At 38.8% G+C, this 21,804-nt stretch overlaps 1 protein-coding gene across 1 annotated transcript in view; it reads left to right on the top strand.

The window, feature by feature from the left end:
- Nucleotides 1–962: 962 nt before the first annotated feature.
- SCAF8 (SR-related CTD associated factor 8) overlaps nt 963–21,804 on the top strand; it is an 81,215-nt gene continuing 60,373 nt past the window's right edge. Inside the window, 3 exon segments of the mRNA XM_047769865.1 lie at nt 963–1,162; nt 6,760–6,783; nt 6,785–6,823. Coding sequence (XP_047625821.1) covers nt 1,133–1,162; nt 6,760–6,783; nt 6,785–6,823 — 93 coding nt within the window. The 5' untranslated portion in view covers nt 963–1,132.

The raw sequence follows: 21,804 nt of genomic DNA, 5'->3' as shown, positions 1-21,804 counted from the left end.
AATCTCGTGCGCTCTGGGAAACCGCTTCCCGCCCTACAGACAAATACACTCATTGTCTGTACCACGCCAGTCCCCCCGGATTTTATGCAGCGTGCATTTCCTGCACTGAACTGCTTGCTGGTTGCAGGCGTGCTTCCCTCGTCCCCCTGCCCCCAACCGGATCCAAAGCTTTTGTTTTTAACGTTTTCTCTAGACGCCAGGAAAATGCTTGGGCACGTCGTTACTAAATAAGTGTCTGGCTAGGAACTTTTCCGGCTGTTAACCTTTAGGTCACTGTCCAGTGAAGTTATGAAAAGCATCGAAACCTCATGTAAAGGGGCCAATCCACATGGAAACATTATTGCCTAAACTTGCTGCTTTGTAGGGGGGCATCTGGGTTTTTCTTTGAGCGATGCTTTGCAGTGGCCCAAAGGGCAGCGGCACTCGCTCCCTCTGCGGGCCCGCGTGGGTAGGGGGTGAAGCGCGGGGGCGGGGATGGGAGGGTGGTCCTGGGCCGAGCTGAGCCGGGCCTCCGGACGGCGACGCTCTGGCCCGCGCGCGCTCGATGGTTCCGCGCGGCAGCCCGGGCCCGCGCGATGCAGTCGCCAGGGGGCGCGCTGGCCGGTGCCGCGGATCTCCAAGCTGCGCGGCCCGACTCGTGTCCGCCATATTGGATGCCGCAGCCACTGCTGCCAGCGCTTCCTCCTCCGTCTTCGCGGTGCGCTGCTGGTTCCTGCGGCCCGAGCGGCGGGGAGGTGAAACAGGAGCCTGTCGGAGGCAGAGGAAGAAGGGGGTGGAGAGAGTAGGGGACCCCGGCTAGAGGGTGGAGGCCCGAGACCGAGCGGGGCGGAGAAGAGCAGGCGCCGCGGCCCAGCCCCTCCCCCGCCCGCTGCCGACCCGCCCCGGCAGCGCCTCTGTTCCCGGGACCGGCGCTCCGCCCGCCCTAGCGGCCATGCCGGGGCCTCGCTGCCCCTGAGGGAACCCTTCCCCGCCAGTGCTTGCCCTTCCCCTCCTGCCCGGGGTCGCAGCGGTCCGGTCTCCTGCCGGCGCCCCCTCCTCGCGGCCGCGCAGCCGCCCCCGTCTCGCTCTCCCCACCCAGTGCAGTGGCCGCCGCCTCTTCCGCCGCCGGGCTCCGGGCCTCTGCACCGACAACATGGAGGCTGTGAAAACCTTCAACAGCGAGGTTGGTATTGCAGTCTAGCCTCCCCCCCCCCCCCCGCCCGGGACGGGGCCGCCGCTGGGAGGGTGGGCACGGGCCCGCAGGGCTTTTCTGGGTGGGGCGAGTGGCGGCCTAGCTGTGTCCGTGGGGGAGGGGTGTTTCTCTGCCCCGGCGCCCCTCCCCCAATTCCGGGGAGGGGAGGGCTGGGGGAGGGCCGCCCCGGGGAGGAGGGAGGTTCCGGTGTCTCCAGCATCCTACTGTATGGCTGCGAGGCTGGAGGGAAGGCTCGCTTGGGCCCTCCCCCGGAGATTCCCGGCTGGTCTCTCCGGGTCAGTTCCGCCGAGGCCTGGCCCGCCCACCTCTTTCCTGGGCCTGCGGGATTTTAACTGGAGGCCGGGCTTCGCGGCCCAGACCTTCCCTGGGTCATTAATAAGGCAGGCACCGATTGGGGGTAGTGCTGGAAGAGCCCCTACAGGGGTGATGATTTGTGGTCACTTTGCACGTAGTGTTTGTATATAACTGAGATACCGTTGGCTAGGTAACCTGCCAACTAGGGACCTAGGCTAAGCGGATGGGTGATCGAGAGGCGAGGGTATTTTGTATTTTGGTTATTCTGCAATTTCTCCTATTCTTACTCCTCCTCATCGTCACGACAGAAAGGCACACATGGCAGGGAGAGCTGTGCAAGCATGCAGAGAAGGAAGATGCTGGGGAAGCATTTCCCACGGGCTCATTCACAAGTCAGATAAAAGGCTAGATGTTTAACTTGCAGGTGTCCAGTTTTCACTGTTCAAATGAATTTACTCGTCTGAAAGGAGACAAGTTTCGATAAACTGTATCACAATTTTTTAAAACTCTGACTTGAATACACCGTAATGTAAACATTAAGCATAGCAAGCACATATCTACAAAACCCAGAGTTGTCCTTACCGGTGTGCCTAAGATAAAAGCATTTTAATGTGATGTTAACTAAGGTCGCATACATTTTAAGGACTTTTGATAGGGAAGTGCTAATATTCTGTTCAGTAGTATAATTAACAGTCTTAAATGTTCACTTCTTAAAGTACCAGACTTACTACTGTGATAATCTGAACAAGACAATACTTTAAAAAGCTCTTACAGTTTTGTTTTTTTTTCCTCCGTCTCCCCCCCTTCCTTCCCTCTAGAACTGGCATTTGGGAAGCTTAGCAAAGAGGCTAAAAGTTCGATAAAAATCACGTGAATTAGACTCTCCGTAGTAGAGTAGATGGCAGTGGTACAGGTCCATGAGAGCAAGCAGTCTTTTGAATACTGGATTTTCTTTTCTTTTTGATTGCTTCCTTTTACAAATCAGAGCAAAGGACATGGGAATCTTTTCCTTTCAACTTATATATAGCTGATAATTTGTGTCAAATTGTAAAATTTGGTTCGAATCTACAGTACTCTAAAGTACTAGACTTAATTACTGTGATAATCTGAACAAGACAATACTTTGAAAAGCTCTTGGTTTTATTTGTTGTTGTTTTTTCCTCCGTCCTTTAAAGTCTGGAATAAAAAGTGGGGATACTGTGTTCCAATTTATTGCTAATAGTTTCAGAGCTCTTCAGGGGGGGAAAAAAACCCCACAGCTCTATGTAGCCTTTTTATTTGCTACATATAGTGCTACAGCACTAATAGAATGTTAAAGTGTTTTGTTTTGTTTTTTAAGTGTGAAGAAAATCCTATTTCCTTAGTTATTTTTTTTACCCTACCTGTTTTTGATTGGTGTCTCTCTCGTTCGTGGGGGGCGGAGGGTCCCAGTGTGTATCCTCCATTCCCAGTCTTCCCCACCATGTGGGAGATAGAATCAAGTGGTTTGCACTCTGTGGTTGGTCACAATTGGGCAAGTGGAGTAGACATGTTACGGTTTTTCATTTCAGTATTGACTTTAAGGATGGGGGCCTGACATATCTGGCTAGCTTCATGTTTCACCTCTTTTCTCATCTAATTTTTACAGTAACTTGAGAGTTGTAGTAGTATTCCCATTTTAGTGTATGTAGCACTCTCCTCATTTCCACACATGGATTTTGAAGAACTTGAAACATCTTTTAACTCCTTTATTTACTAATATGCTCAGACTTCACCATGTTTGAAAATGGGGTTGATTTAAAAATAGTAGCAGTAAAGAATCAGAATTAAGGAAGGGAAATCTATTTTGAAGAAGATTCGGAAGAATATACTATTTTTGTTTTAAAAACAAAGTACATAATCCTGATAGTTTTTTATAATGTTTGCTGATGTAGTAAAAACTTGTTGTCTCAAGTAAGTACATAGTAGGAAATAGTTCAGAATATTTTTCCATTAAATCATGTGTTGCAAAGTGCAAAAATAAAAAAGGAATCTGAGTTACATGATTAGGAGAAAAGGATGTTTTGGAATGTTTACCTACAGTGAATTTGGCTTTTAAAGGCATCTGTCCTTGGGCTGAGCCCAACAAAATTTTCTCTGCCAAATTTAAAGGTATATTTGAAGTATTGTCAGGAAATTCCATTTACTTTATAAGGCACCACAATTTAGCTCTAAGCATAATGTTTAAAATATGAAATACTTAGCTTTTATGCCCTGCTGGTTCTCAGATTTTTCAAGACTAAAAAACAAACAAGCCAGCATTAGCTTGAAAACAGGAACGTGCCAGAAATTTTAATTAAGAGTATAGGTTTTTATTTGCAAACTGGATAAGTTTCAATCTGAAAATTCGTAGCCTTATGCAGGATATGAGTCATGAATAGCCTGTACTGCCTCCCCCCCCCCCCCCACACCATTTCTCAAAGGGTTTTTGTGGCCTCACCACCCCATGTTCAAATTCACTGTCAGGGATCCTTTATGTGGTAAATTCCCCTTAATTATCATGAGTGTTGAGGCTCAAAAATTGATACTTAATTGATATTTAAGTACCCCCTATGCTAGTTTTGTGGGAAAACTAGAATTTCCAGTTAAGCATCATCATTATGATGAAAGTTAATCCCACAACCATGAATGTCAGTTCTGAAATGATGAAAGCAAATTTGTCCAGATGGGAGTATAAGAGTCCCTAAGGGTCAGTGCTTGGTCTGAGGAGTTAATTCTAGAATTACTATCATTGTAAGATACTGGATTTGTTGCTGCGTAGAGCTGGTGGCATTTACTTGTTACGATGGTTTGGAGTTCTCACCTCAGTGGAAAGGATATGATGTTGATGTGTTGGTGTCTGTGCATGACTTGAGGACCCTAGTTGATTGCTGGAATGCGGCAGTTTTATGTGATCTGCATAACTGTACCCTGTCCTTAAGAATGCCACTGTATGGAGGTCTTTATGGTGGGGTTTTGTCTTTGAAAAGAGGGGAAAGAGAAGAGCAATACATGGTCCTCTCCTTTTAAAATTATAACTCATTTGGAGAGGGCCCTTAGTAATATAGGAACTTTTCAAATGATACGTAGAAAATTCAAGAATCTGTTATGCATCTGTTACGCTCCATGCGTCAGGAAAATTACTGCAGTTTAATTTTTGGATTACTTTGGTTCATAAACTCTTTACTCATCTTTGGCCATCTAAATTCTTAGCATTTTTTGTCCTTGGGATCCTTTGGCTATAAACCTTTTCAGGATGCAGATTTCCAGAGTCACTTTAACATCCAGTACCTTTTCCTCTTTTGTGCCTTGTCTTTCACATCAAAAGTAAGATCCCATTTGTTTTATTCCAAGTTTATATTGAGAGTGTTCATTTGCCTAACTACAGGACTTTTTATAATCTTTCTAGCTGTATCTTGTAGGTATTGGTTGGCAGAGACTAGTGGGAAAGGTAGTGCAAATAATAAAAGTGTGTGAATGTTTTTATGCTTTCTTTCGTGGTTCAGGAAAGGGAATAAATGTAAAGCAGCTGTAAAACATAACATTTTTCTTTCACTTTTTTGTATCAGGGAAATCTGTCTCCTTTTTCTCTCCTGTTTCAACTTTCCAGTGGGAGTTTTGATTAATTGTAACAATTAGGCTATGTTTTGTTTCTGCCTTGTGAAAATCCCTTAAAGATACAGCAATCCTAGTGTTCTAAAGGAAGGAAGCCTTGTCTAGCCCATCCTTGCCCTTCATGGTTTAGATCAGGGTTTCTCATCCTAGACATTATTGATATTTTGGGATGGATAATTATTTGCCGTGGAGAACTGTCCTGTGTGTTGCAGGATGTTTAGCAGCACCCCTGGCCTCTACCCACTAGAGATGCCGCTATTGACAAACAGAAATGTCTCCAGATACTACCAAATGCCCTTGGGGGGCAAAAATCACTCTGGTTGAGAATCTCTGAGTTAGATCCCCTGATAAACTGTCTTAAAACACTCTGTGCTTTTCCTTCTAGTGATTCCTACAATTTTAAATAATGAGTATTAGCCTTTCCCACCAGATTGTAAGTTCCATGAAGACAGTGACCACGTCTTCATTGCTTCATATCCTTGATATATAACTAGTGCCTTAGTACATAGTATATGCTCAGTAAAGATGGATGATATACTAGGTAGCTAAATGATCTGGGGCAAAGCAGTTAACATTTCTGGACCTAAGATTTTCTTCTTTGCGAAATAAGTGACTAATTTGAGATTGTTTTTAGCTTCTGTATTAGCTGGAGGATTCTTTGACTAAATATAAAATTAATATTGTGAAGACTTACTAATTAAAGTATAAGCATTACTTTGAAGGTCATTTTGTGACACTGTAGGCGTATAGGAATTTAGATGGGAAATTTTAAATCAAAACTCTGTTTATGGTTTTTCACTTCTTACTAAAAGGGGAGAGTGGGGAGGGGGCTGTTCCATTGAAAGTTTCAGTTAGATTAAATTCATCATAAGTTTTATGTTATGCTATTTTCAAATCATATTTGCTTTATTGTTTTTCATTTTAAGACAACATATGGTAAAAGTTTTTTTAACCAGTATTCAAAAAATTTAGGAGTTCCTGTCGTGGCTCAGTGGTTAACGAATCTGACTAGGAACCATGAGGTTTCGGGTTTGATCCCTGGCCTTGCTCAGTGGGTTAAGGATCTGGCGTTGCCATGAGCTGTGGTGTAGGTTGCAGACGTGGCTCGGATCCCATGTTGCTGGGATATGCCATGGGAGCGGCCCAAGAAATGGCAAAAAGACCAAAAAAAAAAAATTTAGAATACAGGGATAATTGAGATCGATAATAATGATTTTGGGGACTCCGCATGATTTGAAAGTGTTTTAGTCTTAATCTTTCAAGATTAAATATAAAATTTTTTGGCAACATTGAAATTGATGAGATATATATAGTTCAATCACTTTATTCTAGTCTAGCATTGAGTTTGTTACAGTAATTTCTGTTGACATTTGGGGGACATCTGTATTCCCTAGTCTTCTAAATAGTCATATTTTATGATCATTTGTGCCTTTTTTTAGACATGTAGTTGGCTTAGAATTAGTGCTGATACTGCTACTTGTACGTGGAATGTGTCTTTCTAGGGCCAGTTTTGCTGTTACTGGACAACTTCTAACTAATAATGGTATGAGAGAATGTAATCAACCTTGACCTTGAACACTGGCTGAGCTCCTGAACTCTTACATGAGCTCATTTTATCTGGTTTTGTTTTCTCAACATCTTTCTCTGCTCCTCTCTCTCAGGATTGTGCCTCTACTCCTGCTTGTTACAGACTGCTTTTCCAGCAGCATGGACACAAGAAGCATAGTAAGATAATTACAACCCACATAAGGCAGGCGCTTTGGAAAATAATTAGGTTTAAATTGGTAGTGAAATGATGTCTTAACTGCATGGGAAGTACTTGGGAAGTAAAATACAGTTTGTCACTGAAAATATATTAGTAATTTTAAGGAGAGCATGTAGGGAATAAGTTAAATTTCTTCAAAAAAATAGGTTAAGTGAAAAAAAAGTTGGGCTTAGTAGTGAGCATAAATCATATCTAAACCCTTGTCGCATTTACTTACATTCTGCTCCATGTAACTTTTTGTAAAATAAATGTTACCAGTCTCTGAATTTGATGGTTGAAAATAAAATACGTCTTATATTTTGAGGAAGTTCTTCAAACTATAAGATGACAATAGACCATTGACAGATATGCTACAGTAATGGAGATAGATAACAGTAAATCAAAGTTTTGATTTTCTAATTATAGAGGAGCAGATTTTGGTAGAAATAAATGCTGGTGAGAAATGTTTCTATAGCCTCAGATTTCTTGACTGAGTTGGTTCTATCTCAAGTTTGGTGGTAAACATGATGCATTTTGTCTTTCTGCTTTTGATTTTATGCATTTATTTCATCTTTCTAATTCTGCTTGCCAGTTTTCGATACACTATATTTTAAGCTCAAGGAAGGATATGTAAATATGTTATATCTACTGTAGGTCGGAAAATAGGTTAGGAATGTTGACATTACTGCATTTAGTCAGAATGGACAGTATAGATCATTTGTTCATGTTTTTAGAAGGTAGTTTATGGCCATTAAGTTAATTATGGCAATTTTTTTCTTTTCTTTTTTTTTTTTGGCATATGGAAGTTCCCAGGTTAGGGGTCTAATTGGAGCTGTTGCTGCTGGCCTACACCACAGCCACAGCAACACCAGATTCGAGCCACGTCTGCAACCTATACCACTACACCACAGCTCACTGCAGTGCGGGATCCTTAACCCACTGAGCGGGGTCAGGAATCGAACCCACAACCTCATGGCTTTTAGTCGGATACCTTTCCGCTGCGCCAAGCCGGGAACTCCCCAAATTTGTTTTTAAAATGATTCTACAACTTAGTATAATTTATTGGTTAACTTGAAAAATCCAGGATTCCATTCATTCATTTTTTTCATTCATTTAACCAGTACCTAAGGAATGTTTACCATGTACCAGACATTTTTCTATCTGCTGGATGCAGTTGTAACAAGACAAGCAGAAAGCATACCCTTTTGGAGCTTATGTTCTTGTAAAGCTCATCAGCGTTGTTGTGCAGTGACTTGGCTGCAGAGCAGAGCAGGTATTCCTGACTCCGAGGGACCTTACGTTTTTAACAGTGGGAATAAGATGAGCCACATTGTTTTATTTTGCACCACATTGCATGTCATGGTATTAAATTTCTTTTGGCATTTTGGAAGCATAACTATTTTTATCGAATGTAGTTTTGGGAATGTTTCCGTTTTTCAGTTAGATATTGGTCTCCACGTGCAAATGATTACAAAATACTTTTAAGTGGTGACCAAAGCTTTATGAATGTGGTGTGATAAATTAACAAGTATTTTTATTTTTAAAACAAACTTTTCCCTAAATACTTGAAAAAATTTGGTATCTGTGTTTCTTTTCTATAAACACTTATTTTCTGAATTTGATTTAATTCTTTGGGGCTCGTTTGAGTAGCTTATGAGTGAGGGATGAAGAGTTTGGATCATGTATTTTATGATCTTGGAAACCTGGGAAATGATACAATGGTGTTTTTATTTGGGGTCACAGTATCTAAAAGGTTGACTAGTGCTCCTGGAACCAATATGATGTTGTATGTCATCTATATCTTTAAAAAAAAAAAAAGGTTGCCAAAGCCCTAGTTAATGGTTTTCTTTACTTTAGTAACATCTTTGATACTATAAAGTTTTATGATAAAAAAGATGTAGATACTTGAATTTATCGAAATGAAAAAGAATATTGAACAAGTTAAAAAATTTTCCAAACCAAAACACATAGCAAATGTTTAGTTTCCAAAAAACAGCTGCTTGCTATAGTGAAAAAAAGGTCTGGCTTGTGTAATTTTGAAGTACTTTTTATTTACTGAACATTGTTAAAAAGTGAGGCACTTTATAGTACATAATATTTCATACTCTGCCCTTCTTTTCCCCAACCATTATCAAGTTTCAGTGGCTCTTTAGGATAAACTTGAGAGAAAAGCAGGATACTATCCTTATTTTATAGACAAGGAAACTGAGGCCTACCATTGTGATTTTCCTGAGAAAACGCAGCTTTGTAAGTATGAGAGCTAAGGCTGGAAGGACCTGCATCTCAGTTCTTGGTTTAGATGGTGTTTTTTACACTCTGTGTTGAGAACCATCACACAGTTTTTCACAATTCTTTTTGCTAGCGTGATGTCCACATAGAAATTAAATATTTTTCCCACTTTTTAAACTTTATTTTTACAATATCAGATTTATAGAAAAGTTGCAAGAATGATAAAGAACTTTTCTGTACACTTCATCCTGATTGCTCTAATTATTTAATCATATTTGCTTTCTTATTCTCTTCCTCTCTTTACATATACATGACCACATGTAAACTTTTTGTTCTGAATATTTGGAGAGCCAATTTCAATAAAGGATGGCTTTTACTTCTAAATATAACTATTTTCTAAAAACAAGGATATTCTCTCATATAGCCATAGTACAGTTATCAAAATCAGGAAATTAATATTGACATAATGCAATTGTCTGCAGACCTTGTTCAGATTTCAGTAATTATACAAGTAATGTCCTGAATAGAAAGAGTGGAGCCTGCATCACACTTATGTTCATGTGTCTTGTCTCTCTAGTGGCCTTTAATCTGGAGAAGTTGGTTATTACTTTGTCTTTTATGACCTTTGATGATTGATGAGAATAGGCCAGTTATTTATAGAATTCCCTCAGTATGGATTTGTCTGCTCTTGCTGTTGCTGCATGGTTAGTTTTCACGTTATGCGTTTTTGGCAGGAATAGTCCAGAAGTGATATTGTGTCCTCAGGAAGCACGTGATGTCTCTTTGTCCCATTCCTAGGGATGTTGACTTTTTTCCTGCAGAGTTTTTTCTGTTGTAAAATTACTGTTTTTCACTTTGTAACAAGCATTTTATGGGAAGATATTTTTGAAATTATGCAAATAGCTTGTTACTCATTAGACTTTCACTGTTTTTTTTCCCCCCCAGCATATAGTTAGTTCTTGCCCGAATCAGTCCTAAGACGGTGGTTGTCAGATGGTGATTTTCTTTGTTTCTTTCTTTATTATTGGCATTCTGCAAGAGCTTTTTCTTCTCCCCATTTATGTATTTATGCCTATCAGTATGAACTCAAGTGTTCTTTTTAATTCATTGGGGTCTTTTGATGTCAGAACTCCTTCATGCCTACCTGTACTCCTCCTCCTTTGAGTACTGTACTCACTTTCTTGTATAATAAGGTATTCCCACCCCAACCCTGCAATCAGCCATTTCTCCAAGGAACTGTAGTTTCTTCTGGTGGTTATCTGTTAACAGATTGAGCTAGAAGTTGTATATATATGTATGCACATGCCCAGATGTATGTATACGCAATTTTTTTTTTATTTTAATCCGTCTGCCTATCTAAGAAACCAGGAATTCATCCTGATGTCTCCAATGACAGTCTAACACTGCAGGGTTCATTTTCGCCATTCCCCTTTCCAAATCTGCAGTCCCTTTCTCAGACAGTGAGAAAACTAGATCCTGCTATCCAGTGTATTTCCTCATATTTTTGAGCAATCCTGCAATACACAGAAAGTAGTTTCAGAACTGCTAAACCATATGTCTGTGAAAATAAACCTATTAGCTAGAATTTAATATTTGTTTTAGTTCATTTTTTGTTTCGCCCGTGGGTATATAGTCAAAGTGTTGTGTTCAAACATTGATTGGTTATTTTTTTCCCCCCTTAATGTAGCTTTGCTATTCCTTTGACTATAATTTGGCTTTTTTTCCTGTTTGTATTTATTTTGTTTTTTCCTCCATCCATTTTTGTGATTTTTTTAAATATGTAAAACATTAAACAATAAATTATCTTTAATCCTCCTTTGCATTAGCTTCAGTATTATAACCACTTATGCTCTGGTGAAAAAAAAAACAAACCCAAAACCATTTCCTTAACATTTTTCAAATCACATAAGCCATAATTTAGAAGTTTAGATATGGAAAAGGTCTTAGGTGAAAGATATGTTGGTTAGTGCAGATTCAATTCATAGGTGAAAGTACATATTCAAAAAACTTTTAAGTGAAATCTTTTGAATGAAATCTTCATTCACAAGGGTTAGTAGACTTTCAGTAGAGGGCCAGATGGTAAATATTAGGTTTTGTGGGTCACTTAAGGTCTCTTTTGCATAATTATGTTGGTTTTTCACAATTCTTTTAAAATGTAAAACCATTCTTGTCTTGAGGGCCTGCAAAAATAGGCTGTGGGCCCTACTCATAATGGTGCTGCTGCACTCTGAAACCTGAGAACTTGTTTAATTGCCTGCTACTTGCAAAACAATTATAATTGCCAGGAAGATATATTCTTTATAGGAGTATAAGCCTTATTTTAGCATCAGAAACAGAAACAAAGTAACTTTAAAAGCTGCCTTGGTGAGAATATTTATTCAAGATGTTTTTTGAACACTACCACTAAATGCAGATGTGCAGACACTATTCTAGACCCTTAGGGATTTAACAGTGTACTAAACAGACTGGGGGAAAAAAAAAAAAAACAAACCAAGAAACTCTGTCCTCCTGGAACTTACATTCAGTTTTAGTGTGTGTGGGTGTGTGCTGGAAATGTATGTTTCTTGTTTTTCCGATTTAGTGACATTTAACCAACTAAAAGTTTCTTTCGTATTAATTGCGGAGTGAGCATTCTTGCTTGAAAACTTGATAAAAGATGCACCAAAGGGGGCAAACTTTTAAAAGCTTGGCTCATTTCTTCCCACCTCCCGTTCATGATACTTTTCTTTTGTAGCTGCACTATCTCACTAAAGGGAGAGGAGGAAAAAAACCATCATTAATTGGACACAGAACCCAGACCTCATTTAGTGATAAGTACACATGTATTATAGAATCTTAAAAAAAATACTATTCAGGAATATATGTAACAGTAACTCAGTTTTTCTTTCTTTAATGCTTTCGTGAATAAATGAGAATGATTCTTAAAGTATTGTCCAAAGTTGAAAACCATTGTGAGAGTAGTTGCTTGTGGGGTTTTCTTGAAATAGGGAAAAAGTCTTCTGATAATGCTAATATTCATTTACTTAATAAAAGCTCAGAAACTCTATGCAGGTTATCTATTTTGTGCCTGGTTAAATATCAACACCTTTGAATAAAAGTCTTCAAAATGAGTTTTTACCATGTTGTATATTTGTTGCTGAAATGACTTCTTTTAGTAGTTTTTCTATAAGCATTTAATAAACCAGTAAGTGCCTCTTTTTTTTAGTGCTTTATTGAGATATGAGTGACTGCTTTTGCAAGGATTAGTAACACATTTGGCTTTTTTTTAACACTAAGAAAAGTGATTTTTATTTTTACAGTAATTCCTGTTGGGCAAAATTTTCCAAATTCTTATTTCCAGTCTATCAGAGAACTCAGAACCTGTTATAGAGGCCTGTCTCTGCTTTGGTACCAATTACCGGAACAAGGGTTGTGACCACTTTAACTGAAAAGGATTAATGTCCTAAAGGAGTTAGCAAGAGCCGGGCACATCATTTCTAGCACAAAATTTCCCAGTTAGTACTTTGATTCATTTGGGAACCAAAGGAATGAAATATGGCAGGCCTCCTAGAGCTGTAACAATGAATGATTCCAAACAACTCTATGGGCGCTTCCTTTATTTTTTGTTTTGTTTGTTTATTTTTGGCCATGCATGGCGTGCAGAAGTTCCCTGGCCAGGAATCCAACTTGAGCCACAGCAGTGACAAGACTGAATCCTTAACCACTAGACCACTGGGGAACTCTGAGCGCTTCCTATGTTTTACTAGTCCTTTAAGCTTGTCAGACAAGTTTTTTCATTCTGCATACATACAGTACAGTACAGTTCTCAAATTGCTAGAATTCAGTAATAGCCCCTGAAAATTCTAATGTGATAGCAGATAGTAGTCAGAAAGAATGCTAGAAAGTAACAACTGGTCCTTTGAGCTCTGTTCTTTCTATCTATTGGCTATCTCTCAGGCAGTGTGTTCTGCAGAGTGTTTAATTAGACATCTCCATCCTTTTCCTCAGCTCATGTTAATAATGAGTGGGGTTGGGAATGGATTACCACAAAGAATGGGAAAGAAAGTAATGTGATATGACTACTAGGATACAAAGAGTAGTGATGTGGGAGTGTATAGTATGTATATATTCTGTGTATGTCGTGTTGTTCAGAGTATGAGGAGGAAACATTGTGTAAAGTAAAGGATAAAAACCCTTTTCAAGGAAATGGCAACTTTGGATAGGGGATGGGCTTAGAAGGAGTTCTGAAAGAAGGATTAGGCAAGGATCTTCTGATGAAAAATCTTTCATACTATGCACAAGACCGCGTTTTTAATCAGAAGGAAATGGAGGTTCTGAAGAGTTTTAAATAAAAGCACAAGCTTTAAATATGTGTTTTAGATCAATATCTTCATGGGACAGGGCAGGGCAATGGAGGGAGGAGAGTGGGGGAAGCAAGATTAAATTAGTGTAGAGGAGGTGTTACTCAACTACAGTAGTGATGGAAGACGGCTAGATGAATACAGAATAAATTTAATGATAAGGACCTGAATATAAGGAAGAGAGTGATGCTGGGGCTTTGGCTAAGTGACAGGTAGATAAAATGTTACCGTACCAATCACTGGGAGGAACAACAAACTTGAGAAATATAACAGGTTGGTTTGAATGAGAGCATGGTCTACAGCCATACCACCCTGAACGCTCCCTATCTTGTCTGAATGGGGGCTCATTTTTTTCGCCTAGAATGAAAGCGTATGGAAGGAGGATTGAAATCACCCATATCTCAACCACCCAAAGGCACTGTTACCAGTCTGTTGAATCCAGTAGAAGGAGCTCTGTATATCTTAAAGATTTAGTGTCTGGAGATAACCAGCTAGATATAGGTCAGGTACTTGGAAAGAACAGGCTAGAGACTGAGTTTTGGGAGCGGGTATAGTTGTGTAGGGAAATTATGTAGAGAGAGAGGAGAAAAAGGCTTATGGTCACATCTTGTAGAATCTTTTATCTTGCTCACTTCTTTCTCTCTCTCTCTCTTTTTTTTTTTTTAAGATAAGGCTTGACCCTTTGTCTCATTGTATGTGTGAATATAAGGATATTTTAAAGCATCTCTGTTTGGAATTTGCTTGATTTTAGAATTCTGCTTATACAACCAGATGTTCTTATATGCAGTTAAAATTTAGTAAATTGATGTAAACCAACTATAATGGAAAAAATAAAAATCATTAAATAAAAAAATAAAATTTAGTAAATTGAATGGTCAGTGAATAAAATTAAGGACTTAAGTTTTATTGAATGAAATGTTATTAGAATTCCTTAACATTGAGTCTACTCATATCATTGAATGTTTCATTAGCTTCTCTTAGTTACATAATTCTTTAACTCTGTGTATAATAACCAATTTATTGTGGACATGGAATTGTGAATTTAAGGACTATATTATTAGAAATAGAACTCATATCTATTTGAGAAATTCCAACTAATAGGTTGCAAATGAATTATTCTTTCTCATTTTGGTCATTTCACTTACTAGATTAATTATTCTAAATTTAGGAGGTAAAATTCATATTTTTTTTAGATTTTAATATTACAAAAGACATAGGAAAGAACTGAAATTAAATGCAGGTGGGTTGTTGGGAATCCCAGGGAAAATTTAAATGAAGTGTTGTTTTTATATATGTATGTGTTTATATTTACACATTTTGTTTTCTCCCATGGAGAATAATTTCTGTTCTCTTTGATTTTAGAATGGGGTTAGAAAACCATTATAGTCGTGTTATACATTTGTAGCTTTAGGTTCTATGATTGGGTTCCTTGTTTACTTCCTGGTTAATGCTTAAAGTGGATTTTCACAAATAAATTTTAGACCTGAAAGATTTATGATAATATATCATTTAACAGACACATTTTGCAGATAAAGTATCAAGAGCCAAAGATAATGAAAGTTAAGAATCACACTTTATCAGAGGCACACAGTTAGCCGCCAAATTAGAAGAAATTTCTGCTTTCTGTGTCTTCACTCATTGTTTTTACTTTTTCAGTGTGATTGAGTTTTTGGTAGTGTTTATTTATGTGCGTTGTAGGTGGAAGAGGAGTGGGAATTTGTGATTCTTAGTAAATTATTGTCACTTTATGCTACCTCTAGACCAGGATGAGGAGTAGACTATTGTACTGCTGCTTTCCTGCTCATAAAATAGGGTGATTTAGGAAGACATGCATTTCTTGGCAGGGAAGTGTTGTGTGCAGTAACACCCACTTAGCCAGCAGTTTTCTAGCAACTCAGCCCTCTGCAGAAAAGTCACAACAGCCTTCAAGTATCATATCTTGTACCGTCTTTGTAGGAGGAGTACAACTGCTCTATAAAGCTGTATCCTTGGTGTGTTGTTTTCATTTTAATAGTAGTGGCTACTTTGTAACTGTTTTCTTTAGATTTTTCACAGGCTACTGTTTAGAAAGCTCCTGGCACAGATATTTTAAAGCAAGACAAGGCTACGAAATTAATATGGTTGCTTTCAAAGTAAGATGTGCTAAATTATAATTGGAAAGAAAGGAGATAGTTGTTTTACCATTTATAAAATGTGATTAGACAAGGTAACTTTTAGGATCACTTAAATATTAGCCCCAATGAGTAAATTTTCAAATTAAGTTTTCTTAGCTTCAGTTTACTCATTTTAAAAATAGGGGTAATGAGGAATTTCCATTGTGGCTCAGCAGTAATGAACCCGACTAGTATCCATGAGGATGTGGGTTTGATGCCTGGCCGTGCTGAGTAAGATAAGGATCCAGCATTGCTGTGAGCTGTGGTGTAGGTCATAGACATGGTTTGGATCTGGCCTTGCTGTGACTATGCCTGTGGCTATGGTGTAGGCTGGCACCTGCAGCTCCAATTTGACCTCTAACCTGGGAACTTCCATATGCCTCAAGTGCAGCCCTAAAAGGCAAAAATAAAATAAAAAATAGGGATGATAATCCCTTCTCTGATTACCTCTCAGAATTGGTTTAAATATTTAAACTACTGGCTGGTTTTTGAAGCATTAAAAATTGGCTTAGGAGTTCCTCTTGTGGCTCAGTGGTTAACGAATCCAACTAGGAACCATGAGGTTGCGGGTTTGATCCCTGGCCTTGCTCAGTGGGTTAAGGATCTGGCGTTGCTGTGAGCTGTGGTGTAGGTCGAGGACGAGGCTCGGATCCCGCGTTGCTGTGGCTCTGGCGTAGGCCGGTGGCTCCAGCTCGGATCAGACCCTTAGCTGGGAACCTCCATATGCCGTGGGTGCGACCCTAGAAGAGAACCAAAAAAAAAAAAGTTGTCTTAAATAAAATTTTAAATACTCAAAAAAGTTGGTTTGAATATGTAAAATTATAAAATAATAATTGTAAGGCACTTGGAAAGCTAAAGAATGCTAGTTCTAATATTCTTAGTTTTTTAGAGAAAAAGTATACGAAGGAAAGTAATTTTTTGAAGTAGCCACTGTAGCTCAGTAGGTTAAGAATCTGACTGCCGCAGCTCGGGTTGCTGGGGAGGCTCGGGTTTGATCTCTGGCCTGGTTCAGTGGGTTAAAAGGATCCAGTGTTGCTGCAGCTTGGATTCAGTCCCTGGCCCAGGAACTTTCCTATGCCATGGTTGTGGCCATAAAAGAAAAAAAAAAAGTTTTGGAGAATATGAGCTATAAAGAAAGTGCTAGATTGGAGTTCCTGTCATGGCTCAGCACAAACGGATCTGACTAGTATCTGTGAGGATGCAGGTTTGGTCCCTGGCTTCGCTCAGTGGGTTAAGGATCTGGCGTTGCCATGAGCTGTGTTGTAGGTCACAGACACAGCTTGCTTGCATCCTGCATTGCTGTGGCTGTGATGTAGACTGGAGGCTACAGCTCTGATTCGACCGCTAGCCTGAGGACCTCCATATGCCACAAGTGTGTCCCTTAAAAGACAAAAAGAGAAAAAGCAAGTGCTAGATTATATTTAATGTATTTTCCAGATTGGAGAAATAGTTGAACAAAACTTAAAAAAAATTTTTTTTTGTATTAAGGTATATAGTTGATTGACAGTGTTGTGCAGTTCTGCTGTAGAACAAAACAGTTGACAGCAGACAGTAATAAAATATAAACTATAATGCATTTTGGACCAGTATCATTGGTCGTAATTTATAAGAATTTCAGTGTTTTATTAAATCCAGCAAGGCCTTTAAAAGAATTTTAAATAGTCATTATGAGTATAATTTTGCGCCAGATTGTATTTAAAGTCTGTGTGCCATGTATGTACATGTACACATTTACATCACCCCCCCCCCCCCGCCACAACCACACAATTCTGAAAAGTAACCTACCAGCCTTTTAGCAGTGGTCATTTCTTAAGAGACTAGTAGGTAATAGGGAGCAGTAAATGAGAGTTTTCAATGTTTGGAATTTTTCACAGTCAGCATCTATTACCATATTAGTTTTGTAATATTCCCCTCAAACCCAAAACACTTTGTGTGTTAACTTTGGGGAGAAAGATGGAGCTGGTCTGTTTTAATGGTATTTGAACTACGTCCTTTAGAGAAAGTGAGCTTCCTTGTTAAGTGTTGGAAGACTCTTGGAGTTCCTGTCATGGCGCAGTGGTTAACGAATCCGACTAGGAACCATGAGGTTGCAGGTTCGATTCCCTGGCCTTGCTCAGTGGGTTAAGGATCCTGCGTTGCTGTGAGCTGTGGTGTAGGTCGCAGACGCGGCTCAGATCCTGCTTTGCTGTGACTCTGGTGAAGGCCAGCGGCTACATCTCTGATTAGATCCCTAGCCTAGATCCATATGCTGCGGGAGTGGCCCTAGAAAAGGCAGAAAGACAAACAAAAAAAGGGTTGGAAAGCTCCTAAAACTTACTCTTTTTATTTCATGTTTATATGAAACTTATTTAGCTGTTACTTGATTAGTAGACATGTAAGCATCATAATCTATTGTCTTTACATCTTCTTGGTTATTAGTTAGGTTCATGCTATTACGTGGTATTTTTGCATAATTATCTACCACCTTACTCAGTGACTCAGTTGTGTATATTTAGTTGGATGCTACCTGGTAGACTTTGTTTTTGTAAACTGAGTGTTAGGTAGCCAGAAGAACTGGGTTCGAGACATAGTTATGTAGCTTAATAACAGTTTGAATTTACTTAGGTCACTTACCCTCAGTTTATAGATCTGTAAAATTCAAATAGTAAACACTAATCTTATTGAGCCATTCTGAAGGTGAAAGCAATACAGCATGTATGATAGTGCTCAATAGTTAACAATGTCATAGAGATGAAAAGTAATACTATCTTTCTTTGTTGTACTGCTCTTTTTTTAGGCTTTATTTTTGAAATGATTTTATCCATAGACCTGATAGGCTTTGGTCCACTTACTCTCTGTTTAGTCTTCAGAATTTATTCTTCATCTCTTCATCTCTTTATCTCTTCAGGGAAGACTGTTTTTGCTTTTCCCTTCTGGGATTCAGTCCCAGATCATCTGGGTATCATGTGCATGTGCTCATGAAATGGTATGGTTAATCACTCCAATCTAAACTTGTCTACTACAATCTTGCTCTTAGACATCCCCTTTATGTCAGTAGAAAAATTATGTTCCCAAACGTGCAGACCTGCAAACTGGAATTTTTCTTAGGTGTCTCTCTTTTTTTGTGTCTTTTCAGTCATGAAATCCAGTGAATTATTTTTAAAAACAAATTTTGCATCCTCCTGTTTCTTTTTATTCTTAGACAAATACTTTAGTCCGTGTCCTCATTACTTCCTCCTAGGTTTGCTATAGTTTTTAACTGGCTCTTAGTGTATTATTCTCTGTTCTCTAGTTGATACAATAGGACTACATTTTTTTCATTTGTCTTTTTTTTTTTGTTTTTGGCTATGTCTATGGCATGCAGAAATTCCCAGGTCAGGCATTGAACCTGTGCCACCAGGGACTTCCATAACTACATTTGTTTTGGATTACTGGATTAATTTTTGCTTGATTAGTGTCTTTAAACAACTGTTTCATTTGAATTGCTTTGTACTTTGGGAGTTCCTGTCGTGATACAGCAGAAACGAATCTGACTAGGAATCATGAAGTTGTCGGTTTGATCCCTGGCCTCGATCAATGGGTTAAGGATCCGGCATTGTCATGAGCTGTGGTGTAGGTTGCAGATGCGGCTCGGATATGGCTTTGCTGTGGCTGTGGTGTAGGCTGGCAGCTATAGCTCTGATTAGACCCCTAGCCTGGGAACCTCCATATGCCTCGAGTGCAGCCCTAAAAAGCAAAAAAATAAAAATAAAAATGAATTGCTTTGTACTTTGGAAAATCTCTCAGATTACCTTTTCCTTCAACTGTGCAGATTTCCTAACTGCAGATTTAAGGCTTTTTATAGGACTATTTTGTTAATCAGTTATTTATAAATATATAAATAAAAAAATATAAATATGCTTATATACACAATATGCTGTGAAGGTTAGCATTTTCACAAATGTTGTCAAGATTACTATATACAAAGCTATGCACTGTATATTCCCATCTTGGTGTCTTTTTGGTACTCAGTGATTCTCTAGTAGGAAGACACAGGAGCCTATTGAGATTTTAATGCATTGTCATTAAGAAATAGCTACTTTCCAATCCTTTTTGATAATTACTGTTTGTCAAGAGAGATTTATTGATGAGCCTGCTACATGTGTAAATAGTATAGAAGCAAAATCACAGCTGTGACATGAATGCTCTCTTTCTAATCAGTCCATTTCACTTCTATTTGTTGTTTCTAATTACATGTCATTTGTCTGAATGCTTCCCTCAGTAACATTTTTTATTTTGGCGCTAAATCATGCCCTGTGTTCTTATTGCCTTGAGGTCGTGTTAAGGTCTTCATGGATCCACGGTTTATATACTTTTTCTTTCCTCTTTTTATGGCCACACGCACAGTATATGGGGTTCCCAGGCTAGGGGTTGAATTGGAGCTGCAGTTCCGGCCTGCACCACAGCCACGGCAACAAGATATCCTAGCTGCATCTGTGACCTACACCGCAGCTTGCAGCAATGTTGAATCCTTAACCCACTGAGTGAGGCCAGGGATGAAACCCACATCCTTTATGGGGACTATGTTGGGTCCTTAACCTACTGAGCCACAGTGGGAATTCCCAGGATCTCCCACTTTTTAAATACCACTTTGGTATGTTATTCCCTGTTAAACGCACATGGGAACATGAGGGGAGAAAAATAAAAGATGTTCAGTCACTAATGGTTAAGTAAATTGTTTCCCCATACACCAGTTTTTAAATATACACATTTCAAATTAGTGTCTCCATGAAATTACCTGTGGTTACACTTTAGAGACCTTGGGATCATTAGCGAATTGTCAGAGTGACAGTGGTGAATCTCAGAATGCTGAGACTCTACTACGCTATAATATCGGTGTGTCTTTGGCTCCCCTTCACGTCTGTCAGTTGTTAGTCAGTTGAGGTGAAGGTCTTCATGTTATCTTTTGTCTGCTGAAGAGCTTGGTATATCGTGTATATGCAGCAGCTAACGGTGAATGTAGATTTAAGTCACCACTTAGCTTTAACCTGTGCATCAGTTGAATTTGGCTTCATATTTCCCAGTTCTTTGTTTTTAGTTGGTTTTACCTTGATGATGAAACTGTATTGATCTGAGGGAGATTATTGTGAGTGCTTATGATTAACTCTTAAGTAAATTTGAGAACAAATTTACGGGGTGACTATTGTACATTAATTCTAAATTACATTGGAAATTATTTCAGAGTGAGATGTCCTGCTGCTTTGAGGTAGTTCTTTATTTCCATGAATATTGGCATTGGATTATAGCTACTGGGTTGCAAAGGTTATTAAAAGTAAGTTTGGGGGAAGGGGAAAAAATGTGTGTCATCACTCTGGCTTTGGCCTTCCCCTCCTTTGAGCAGAATAGATCTGTTGCACTCAAGGGAATTTAGATATGAAGAAACTGGATAAATTTGTTTTTCTACCTTGTATTTGGTTATCTGATTACCTTTGGAGCCTAGTAAGCTAATTTATCAAAGCGAATTCAGCTTATTTTTATACAACTTATATGTGCAAGAACTGTTTTATGCATTGCGGAAGATATGAAAAAGACTGATAATTGATAACCATTGAGGGTTTATAATATATAGTGTCAGTGTTTTCTAAAGTGGATGCGTGAATGGAGAGATAAATAGACTAAACAGAAAGCAATTATGAGAAAAACAGTTTTACCTTGTGATTAGATTGCTCTGAAGGTAATAAGCAGGGTGTATAACAGTCACAGGAGGAGGCAGATCTGTATCTTATCTGCACACGTATACACATACAGACAGACGGACTCCTCTGGTTGGCAGGGTATGATTTAGATAAGAAAATTACTCCCTCTCCTGTTCTTATAAGTACGAAAAAAATCTGAGTTTTATATCTCTTTTATATTTCTTTTTCGTCTCTGGATATTTCCTAATCTTTTTAAAAAGAAACAAAAAGAATACAGTTTAGTTTCAGCCTTTGGCAAGCAGAAAATATCCAGAGGGAACTTAGTCATGTTTTATTTTCCTTTGATTATATTTCAAATTACCTTCTACTTATGACTGCAGACTAGAGCAAGGTCTCTCGAGTTTTTTTTTTTTTTTTTTTTCACTACAACCCACAATAAAAAATACAATTTGTGTCATGAACCAATAGTAAATATGTAAATACAGCAGGAACAAAAATTTCAGCCAGGATTGGTTAGTGTACTTCATTATTTTTTTACTTTGTTCTGTTGTACTTTAATTGGGCTAGAATTACCTTGAGAAGATTT

The sequence above is a fragment of the Phacochoerus africanus genome, chromosome 2 (assembly GCF_016906955.1).
Source record: "Phacochoerus africanus isolate WHEZ1 chromosome 2, ROS_Pafr_v1, whole genome shotgun sequence".
Lineage (NCBI taxonomy): Eukaryota > Metazoa > Chordata > Mammalia > Artiodactyla > Suidae > Phacochoerus > Phacochoerus africanus.
The sequence above is the reverse complement of the archived record's forward strand: the minus strand, read 5'-3'. Positions and strand labels throughout refer to the sequence as shown.